Source organism: Micropterus dolomieu, linkage group LG04, assembly GCF_021292245.1.
Source record: "Micropterus dolomieu isolate WLL.071019.BEF.003 ecotype Adirondacks linkage group LG04, ASM2129224v1, whole genome shotgun sequence".
Classification (NCBI taxonomy): domain Eukaryota; kingdom Metazoa; phylum Chordata; class Actinopteri; order Centrarchiformes; family Centrarchidae; genus Micropterus; species Micropterus dolomieu.
The window spans coordinates 27,619,420-27,629,515 of NC_060153.1; the positions used below are offsets into that span (position 1 = coordinate 27,619,420).

The following is a 10,096-nucleotide window of genomic DNA, read 5'->3' on the forward strand; positions in this document are numbered from 1 at the left end:
ATGGTACACTGACTTGTAATAGGTTGAATGGCATCTCTGTCATTGTCACTTCAGGCCTACAGCACCTGGTATTGAACTATGTAACACTGAAATCCAGGCAGGGAATCTATCACGTCAACAGTATAATGCTTTATGGCACCATGTCACACACCAACATGACTCTTCAGCAAGCAAGCTATAACAAGAAGCAAAAAATACTGTATATAGTGTACAATGTAATGTTGTACTTGGTTGTATTCGGTAAGCATGTAAGAAGCTAGCTCGGTGTTCTATATAGTATGGTATAGATATCATGACAGAGGCTGCCAAAAGACAGAGGAAGATGTCAGAGGAAGCGAGGAAAAGAAAAAGAGTCTTTCGCTGTTTGATGTCACTTGCTTGATGTTTGACTGTGTTAGTATATAGTTGTTGACTCGAGCAAAATCAGTTTCATAGATGGCGGGTTTAACCACTAGCTATAAATCTCAAGTTGATGTTAGGGAACGTACTAGATAACGCACTCGGACATCAGAAACATTACTGTGTAACAGTAACAGTTGCTGTCTAGCTTTGTTGGCTAGCTTTTCACCCTAGTTTCAAGCAACATGCATATGCTGCTGCAGGTGGACAGCAGAGCTGGTGTCGTGTTGGAGCCGGGCGAGCAGGAAACATACAGCAGGCTAAGCAGCCTCTATAGAGTCAGTGTTAAGCTAATGGCAGAGGCGAAGAGACAGAAGAGGATGTTGACGGAGAAAGCTAAGAAGAGAAAAAGAGACCAAGCAAAAGGCTGCCGGACGTTGGCGAGAACTTCCTGAAATAAAAGGCGGCAAGTCAGATGCCGAGCTGGTATTCTTTCTGTTGGACTAGTAAATAATATTGCTATGTCTTGCTTGATCTTTGGCTGTGTTAGCAAAGTTGTCGACTTGATAGTTTTTGATCGTAATGTAATCATAACAAATGCAGACATCCAGCTGTCCTTATTGACGGTGAATTACACTCTGAAATGATACTGGTACCAAATCTCACATAATGTTGCCATATTATCTTCACCAAATCATGTTTATGGGCTAGCATTGGACATTGGGTGTTACTTCGGACGTTTTCAGCGCAAATCATTCTACTTCTACTTGAGTAAACGATGGCACTTGAGCTTCGGTGGGATATTCCACTCCCACTACTTCCATTCTTGGACTGTAGCAGTTTAAAAATCAAACCCCAAGTCTCTTGTGTGCTATGAAATAATACACAGCTTTGAATAAGGTACAGTGTTAAGTACTCTTGAATGCACACACACACACGTACAGAACAGTATTAAACTATTTATTTCTAATGAGAGATCACAGTGATCATTATATTATAGAAAATACTCTCAATGAATTGCTTACATAATGTCTTTGATAATATTCTTTCTTGCTTTTATTGATGTTATTGGTACATATTTGGCAGAAATAACACTCCTCATTTATTAAATCACCAGTTCTGAAAAACGCATAAAAAAATGAGTGGTGGCTGTATTTCTTATCACATTAATGAACACTAAATGCAGCTCATGTGCAATCTTTAACACAGACTGATTCAAGAACATCTACATGTATACAGTGTACTTCAACAACATCCACAACATTTGACCAAGATACATCTCAAAAGCTACCTGAATAATAAATAATATCAGAGTTATGTTTTGTTCTTGCAACAAGCCTTTGATGATTAAATAAGAACTTAGTTAAACTGTTATAAAGACTGTCAGCTGTCTGTGTAGCATGTGATGTCCCAATTTACCAATACTAATACCTATAAAAATACACTTACATTTAAAGGTGGGTTAGCGATTCTAATCCAATACACATCTTTTTGTCAGATTCAGCAAACATCACACATTCCGTTTAGCTATCAGTTCTGTGTGTGTGAAGAAAAATAAATCCGGTGTTTGTACACAGCCCAGCTATGTAAATGGGAAACAAAGGAAATGTCTTGGCCACACAACACTATTCTAGCTATAATTTGGGTGCCAGGTTACGTTAAATATTCCAGTTTGCCAAGATATGCTGTTATTGTGATGTTGGCTATAGTAGCAGGAGAGTTGTCTGGAGCTGGTGAGCTGGCTACGGGAAACAGTCTCATCCTCGCTGCATGTTAGCTTTGCAGCAGCAACTGCATCGACAGTTTCCTAACCCACACCTTAGTTAACATTAGTTATATTACATGCTGTGTTGTTATATCATGGTATTCGTCATGGTTTCTCCAGAATCACTTACCCCACCTTTAAATGTCTGCACTTTAAATTCACTTGAACTCTAGACATAGAGTGTAAACATTACAATGTTTTCATTAACAGGTACAGCACCATACTCTTAGTGCTTGTTATGGTGATTCAGACATAATATTTGAACATTCAGGCAAACCTTGCATGCCTGAGCAAATTTTTCATAAAGTAACATTTCCCCCCTCTAGGGGTCACAAGTTGACTCCAAAACATTATGTACTACATCAATCAAATCAAATTTGGTATTGCTATGATGTAGGCAAGCACCTGCATGGTGTTACTCAAACATTTTACAGACACAGAACATGTACATGCAATTAAAGCCCTTTTTGTTGCATTTGTTGAATAAGTACAATACTCATTGTCGGTCACTTTTGGCTTTCTAGCTATTCCAACCGTATGTCTTTTTTTTAATCTCTCTGCCAAGTGTGGCTATCATCTTATATATGAGAATTTTGTTGACTAAAGGCTGCACAAAGCTACAGACTCAGGTGTTGATCCTCAGTGGGATCAACAGCACAAGTAACCCTTTCAAACTACATGGGAAGCAGGGTTAACATATATTTTGTTATAATATAAGTGCTGTTTAATGGACCTATGCTATCACTCCTGACAACCATCATTCTGGCTGCCAACTTTACATCATCAGAAGACTCATTTCAGCAGCCTAACGAGGACGTTGCTGGCCACGACTCCAGCGACGAGGATGCCGATCATGAGCAGCAATGAGAGGCCACGTCGTAAAACCAGCTGTGTTATTGACAGGACGTCTCCTACCGTGGTGGTAGTGGATATATTCTGGCCTGGAATTTGCATTTCCTGGCACGTGTAATCCTCCTCAGCAGCCTCACAACTCGATGCAGTAATATTGACCTGAGCCCGGTTATGATTCGAGTCTGGAGGTTTGAGGGGGAACCTTTTAGTATTAACAAAACACTGTCACATGAGTTTGTTTGAGTTAGTACGTCAGAGCTTACCTATATTTTCCACAGCAACCACCTCTTTTTCTTCTTTGATCTGGACTCCTGCTCTCACAAGAGCCTGATCAGAGACATTAAAGACAGCTGTTATTAGCAGGATTTAACTTTAAATACGTCTCAAGACAAAGTAAAAAGAAGCATTTTGATTGGTCAAGGGATGTAAGTACACACCTCTTCAGCAGCCTTCTTCCAATCGAGTTTGTACATAAATGTGACGAAGAAAATGGATTGCATTAACACACAAATGGTAAGTCCTGTCCATAGTCCTTTTACAGAAGATAAGAAGAGTTTTAATGGTTTCCTTGAATGTTAGTTTATGAGCAGGAGATAAGACTACATACAGTACTATTGCAGAACTGTGCATTAATGGTCCGCTCTTACCTATAATGCCCATTTTTGCTGCAAACATCAGGGACACACCAATAGGAAAGCCAATGAAGTAGTATCCCACGAGATTACACAGAGCACCAATCAACTGTTTTCCTGCTCCTCTGAGAACACCTCCAGTCACACCCTGTCAATATCAAACATAGACTTAGTCAAATCACATTTTGTATGTGTCAATAATGGGTCTTAAATCCTGAATACTTGAATAAAATTGTTTCTCACCGCAACGGCATCAGCAAGATGCATGAAAGAAAATATGATCATGACATCAGCAACCCTCTGCAAAATGTCTCTACAAACATACAGACAGAAAATCAGGATGGACTAAAATAGGAGCGGGGTAAGAGAGAATTATCTCCAGCTGACTGATGAATTCTTCCCAATAGTAAATCTCTCAGTACAGCAAAGTGAAGGCTATTGTGTGAAAGACTTTACTCACTGCTCTGATGTGAAAATGTATCCAACAACATTTCTGGCAATGCTGAGAATGGCTCCAACAAAACCTGCAATTATGACTGCCATGGAAAAAAGAAGGAAAAAACAGTTGTTAATAAACTGAACACTGAAAGTTAGTATTAAACAATTTACATATGGAAATCACCAGAAAGAAGTGAACACAGTATTTTTTAGTGTATCAATTTTAATTATTTCAATTTCAGTTTTCGTTTCAATTGTAAAAAGTAATGTCTACCTCTAAACTATGGTTTGTACATCCAACATCCAAAGACATTTTGTCTTCAACACAGACAGCACTCTCATCACTTTATGAACACTGCATTTTCAGATGATTTGCATGCATTTGTAATGTTTTACTAAGAATTTTCTGTTTTCATGTGCGCCACGTTGTCTGTGTAAGGTGAGACCCATGTGTCAAATATATTCTTATGACAAATGACCATTAAACTACTACTACAGCTCAGGCCAAGTTTCAGGCAATCTATTCTGTATGCATTGGTCCTTACATGCACAAATGATAGGGACTTTGGAGGATAGCTTGGCCTGCTCTATGTTTCCTGCACCAAGAGCATTTCCAACCCGCACACTGGCAGCAGCAGCAAACCCAAGTGGTGACTATGGGAAAAAAACAGATAATTAAAATGAAATTTATGGTAATTTTCCTTAACTATAAGCAGAGGGGTAGCATTTACAATGAATGTATTCATAAATATAATAAATAGTAGGAGAAACATTAAGAGGAGTTACCATGTAAGCTACAACTGACAGCTCATATATTATGGACTGAGCTCCCAGCTCAGCCTCACTAATCAGTCCCGCCAGGAATCCTCCCACCTCAAACATCCACCACTCCAGACAAAGCATAAGCATACTTGGGATGGCCAGCTGGACGAACGGACCCCACTCTTGCAGACAGTCCAGTGACCAACCTGGGGGTCAGATGTTTGTATGTTAAGTAGTAGGTTATCTTTTTATCTAAGTTTGAGCTGACTCCTGTGAGCAGCTGATTAAGCTCACTGAATAAAATACCATTGCAGAAAAGGATGGAAATTTGCTGATGTGAGATGTATGCTTGACAAAATCAGTGTGAGTTATTTGAAATTATTAATATACTGTAGGTGTGTTTTAGAAGTCATGAAGTGAGCTTAAAGTTTAACAGAGGCCAGGACAAATACATCATTTTGCAAACTTTTAGTTTTTGTCAGAAAAGTTCAGAATTAATCAACTACTTGCAAATTATTGCTACTCTTTTACTACAGCACTCTGACAAAAGTAAATTCTTACTCAAGACCAGCTGCGTCACTACTGTAACCTCTCCTCTTAACTACTTTACACAGTTATAGAGTTTAACTATTTTTGTCAAACATTATACACTGAAATGTTCCCAATGGACGACCAATTAAAAAGATGTGAAAGACCCCAGATTTGAATGATAAAACAGGATGAAATTACTGCATAGTAATTTTTTTTGCTCAATAAAAATGAGATCACTGACCTCCCCATGTGGCCTTATGCAGACCTCTACAGCAGATGTAAACGTATAAGAACACAGCCAGCAAATACTGTGAGATAGCATTGGCTGCCGCAGATCCACTTTGAGAAGCAAAAAAACAACAAACAAAAAAAAGAATAGATTTTAGAGCACAGAGGAGAAAAAGAAACAGCGGAAATCACAGATTTGTGACATATATTCACATTTTTTGTCAGCTGTTCATGGTTATGAAATTAGGCTTCATAGACATTTTGTGTCCAGATGGTAATTCAGATTCTCATAAAATATGTTACTGAATAATAACACACTGACAAGATAATTAAATGCCTCTGTGCAATGCCATACAATACAACAATCCAGTGGTAAACACAACAGGTGTGGAACTGACAAATAATAATAATTGATGAATTGGATAGTTGTTTGATAGATTTGTACGGTGTGTGTATAACTGTTATAATTCATTGGTATAGTGTTATTATCAGGCTAGAACAGACAGAATGATGATGAAGACAGAATGACAAACATCCCTCCTGTATTGTACTGTAGATAACATATTTAATGCACCTCAGCTTACTTTATTTCAGTGACATAACATGTTAAAGTGTTATAAATACACACAATAATAAATACACATTGCATTATTTCTCCTGATATAATTGAGTGTTATACTATACTAGTAATTAGTGTGCCCTACAACAAAAGAACGATGATATAAAAACTCACGCAACGCCCAAATCCAGACGGTAGAGGAAGACGTAGTTGATTATTGCGTTGAAGACATTTCCAATCACTCCAGTTATAACCTGAGGCCATATAATTCCCTGTAAACCACAGCACAACCTGGTATTAATATAAATTGTAATAACTATGGTCCGGCAATTAATTTTGACATCAGTGGGTTTGCACTGCTGTACCTGATTTTGAAGATACCTCCCTTGAAGCTGGTACATGAAAGCAGCCTGAAGAAGAAAAATGAATCAGTGTCATTTGGGCATACTTTAATCAAAAAATAAAAACCTCTCAAAGATCTGTATTGTATAATTATCTTAATACACAGGGTTTAGAATGCACCAAACTCACTGGCAGAGCAGGCATGAAGATCTTCACATACAGCTGGGAGAGACTTCATGCAGAAAGACAACAAGCAAATATGCATGTGAAATTGTGGCATCAATACATGTGGCTGTACACATAATGGACATAAAACATGAGGTTTTGAGTCATTAGGATTCATTGTCTGGGGATAACGTTAGGTCTAATACAGACAAAAGTATTTGTTATCATCAAAGGTTTTATAGGTATTAAGCCCAACAGACAGACACACTTTTCAACTAGTTGGTGAAAACACTGGAGCAAGATATTTCCTCAGGAGTTGGTGTAGACAAAGATGCCATGAATGGATTGAATATTGGTGTTTGTTTAGAGCTTTTTCTTCTTTTTTTCTGCCCAGAAAATAAGTTAATGCAGGTTTAATGTAGAGGTGTACTCAAATTACTAAAATGATTTGCAGAAATTAACAGCACAAAGTTATTGCATTCATTCCGGTTCTAAATTTCTAAAACTCTAAACAGTTTGTCAGTCTAGGTAAGGCCTCATGTCAGGTAGTGTCACTGGATGATGTGGTGAAGGTGTATGTTGATTTGAGGATTAATAATGACTGACCTGGCAACCTCTGGGCTCTGTTTGACAGCAAGTAGGATGGGTTCAGTGTTGATGAGGATGGCCCAGCAGGGGAAACAGGCCAGCAGCAGAATCAGAATCCCCCTCTGGAGAATCACACCCACACGCTTCAAGTTACCGCTCCCATACGTCTGCATGAAAGAGGTACACACATACTCAAATAAGCAGGCTTGGATAACACCAAATCACACCAATAACCAAGGGCATGACTGGTCAAAGAAAACTAACATGATACAACAGCTCATTGTTGAGTTGTTTTAAAGGAGACCCCAGGACAACCTGGGAACCCAGCAGTAGAGGTTGTGTTTATCTTGGTTATATGAATACGGTGAAAGCTTTGAGCTAAACAACCTTTGGTGATGACATTACCTGAGATATGAGGGTATCACATGTTAACGACAAACCAGTGCCAATGGAAATACCAGTGACATTAACCACCTGCAATAATAAAAACATAATTCAGCAAGAAACTTGTAGATTAAAAGACAAATCATTTAAACACCAGTACTGGCAGGCTGGACTTCAGCAAGTATCCTCACCGCAATTGATAATGATACTCCTGCAAGTTCAGTTTTTCCCAGGTGACCACAGAACACAGTGCTGACAAAACTGATCATGAAGACCATCAACTGGGAAATGATCTAGAGTACAAAAACAAACATAAACCTTTGCTAATTTTTTGCTCATACAAATACCATATACATTCATCCAAAAATAAATAAGGTTGGCAAGAAGAGCAATTAAAAAATTGAAAATTGAGAATTCGATTAGTACACTAACATTTAGTTCACCGTATGCACTACGTACTTACTTGCGTAGTGCGTACATTTCAACAGGGTAGTGGGGTCTCAAATTGACTATGCATGTGGCACACTTACTGGAAATGACAACAGCAACATTCAGCAGCTTCTTCTTCTTAATGGCAAACTGTAACCGGGCGCTTCATGATTGCCAACATTTGCCGCAACTGTCACTTGCTAAAATAGTTAGCCAATAGCCAACTACTCACAATAGATGCACAACAAATAATCGACGTAGTCATTAAAAATCGATTATTAAATCCTTTGCCAACAAATACAATAATCAATTCTTTCATGACATCATTGGGCCGTTGCGACACCGTCAGCTTAATGGAGTGAAGTGATGTGAACAGTAAAGTTAATAAAACAACAAAAGATCAGCAATAGTATTAACAACATTCAAAGTTAACAAGGTTGTGAATTAAAGTAGACCTATTATTCTGCTTTTCCAGTCCTATATTATAGTTTTGTGACTCCTTTATAGCAGCTGAAGTAGCTGAAGAAACCAGCTATAGTCTTCTGATTGGACAAGACTTGAAGTATGTTATAAGGCAGTTGTTGTCGCTGAGCGGTACAGACAGACTGAGTGTTGCTGTGCTCTTTCTGTGGGAGCAAATGACCATATATGGAACACCGGCTCCATCTAGCTCGGTATGTCAGAGAACGGAGCCATTGGTAGAAAAGCCGCCATTGGTAGAAAAGAGCGTTCCGAACAGGAGGAAATCTGAGGTTTTTGCTCACAGGGATTTCTCTGAAATACTTTATCCTCATTATTTGAAGCTTTGGTCATGTTTAACATGAACATCCAAGATTGTAACATTGTAGATAAGTTATAAAATATGGAAAAGCATAATCGTCTCCTTCAACATTAACAACCTAAAACCTCCAAAGTATGGGAGCATTTGACTCTTCACTCTTGCCAAAGAGGTTGCGAACTGCACCATTTACAAAGCTGACCTTTGCTGGAATGAGAGCAGGTCACAAAATTATATTAATAGAAAAATTAAGTGCTGATTTGTTCCTGATTCAAACGAATTAAATCAAACACTTTTTAAACATTTGTTATATTGTTACTGAGGAAAATTTAAAAGATTATCATTACTGTTTTATTGCCCAGCTCTACTGGTACTCCCATTTCACATGGGGGAATGTGTATTGGCCGGTACTAGGGCTAAATTATTTCATTATAATTTCAGATAATAGTATACTATAAAGATTACCACTAATGAAATCTTAATTCCAGTTGAACAGCAGTTTAATTTCTGTGGGTTTTCATTTATTAAATCCTTGTGTAAGAAAAATTATCTACATGGTGCTTAGTCTCTAATTAGTTAATGCTAAGTAGCTACTAACTCGTCAATAATCATTCATGCAGAACAAGGATTTCAACTTTTTAAAAGTTTGCTGTACTGCATCAAACGTTATTAATGTCCTGCCCCATCCAGGCTGTGATTGGTCGGTTCACGAAAAGTTACTGTGACAGCTACTTCATGCTCATGGCTGCATGAAAGGCACCCGAGCTTCTAACTGCTCTGTCTCTACCGACAGAGATTGGCAAACAGGCAAGAATGGGAACAGATGAGCGCCACATAAGAGCCCACCGGTACGCGAGAAAAGTCCCGGGACGACAAAGAGTAAAATGTTAAAGTAAAAGTAACTTACTGGTATCGGTGGCCCACTTCAAGCACTGCCTATTATCAAAATTGACACCACTCATCTGTGAAGCCATACTCCACCGGTGGATTACATTCTGACAAAAATGGCTTTGTAACGTTGGCAAAGGTCCAGACGATCCATTCCAGTAAAAGGACTGCTGTTGCATCGCTTTTTATTAGCCTAAGTACAGTTAGCATGTAAACAAAAAAAGCGTCTACACGTTGACCTTTTGAGTGACACCATAATTGACCCAATAGAAACTTCCATGCCCTGTTCACAATACAATACAACAGCCAATGAGTGTCCACGTAGCCAGGAAGTGCCATGCCCCTTTCTTTCGTGTATCCACCGACAGAGACACAGAGCCACCAGTTGTGCAGAGGAAGACTGGCGCTTCACACAC

The 10,096-nt window shown here is 38.6% G+C and overlaps 1 protein-coding gene across 1 annotated transcript in view; it reads right to left on the reverse strand.

Moving 5' to 3' along the window:
- Positions 1 to 2,216: 2,216 nt before the first annotated feature.
- LOC123969864 (multidrug and toxin extrusion protein 1-like) overlaps positions 2,217 to 10,096 on the reverse strand; it is an 11,162-nt gene continuing 3,282 nt past the window's right edge. The window contains exons 2-16 of the mRNA XM_046047606.1: positions 7,777 to 7,878; positions 7,607 to 7,675; positions 7,220 to 7,368; positions 6,638 to 6,680; positions 6,472 to 6,516; positions 6,281 to 6,378; positions 5,561 to 5,658; positions 4,813 to 4,994; positions 4,572 to 4,680; positions 4,049 to 4,124; positions 3,832 to 3,901; positions 3,604 to 3,736; positions 3,394 to 3,488; positions 3,220 to 3,283; positions 2,217 to 3,138 (exon numbers count right to left, since the gene is read on the reverse strand). Of these exons, the coding sequence (XP_045903562.1) occupies positions 2,897 to 3,138; positions 3,220 to 3,283; positions 3,394 to 3,488; positions 3,604 to 3,736; positions 3,832 to 3,901; positions 4,049 to 4,124; positions 4,572 to 4,680; positions 4,813 to 4,994; positions 5,561 to 5,658; positions 6,281 to 6,378; positions 6,472 to 6,516; positions 6,638 to 6,680; positions 7,220 to 7,368; positions 7,607 to 7,675; positions 7,777 to 7,878 (1,575 nt within the window). The 3' untranslated portion in view covers positions 2,217 to 2,896. The remainder of the gene's footprint in view (positions 3,139 to 3,219; positions 3,284 to 3,393; positions 3,489 to 3,603; positions 3,737 to 3,831; positions 3,902 to 4,048; positions 4,125 to 4,571; positions 4,681 to 4,812; positions 4,995 to 5,560; positions 5,659 to 6,280; positions 6,379 to 6,471; positions 6,517 to 6,637; positions 6,681 to 7,219; positions 7,369 to 7,606; positions 7,676 to 7,776; positions 7,879 to 10,096) is intronic.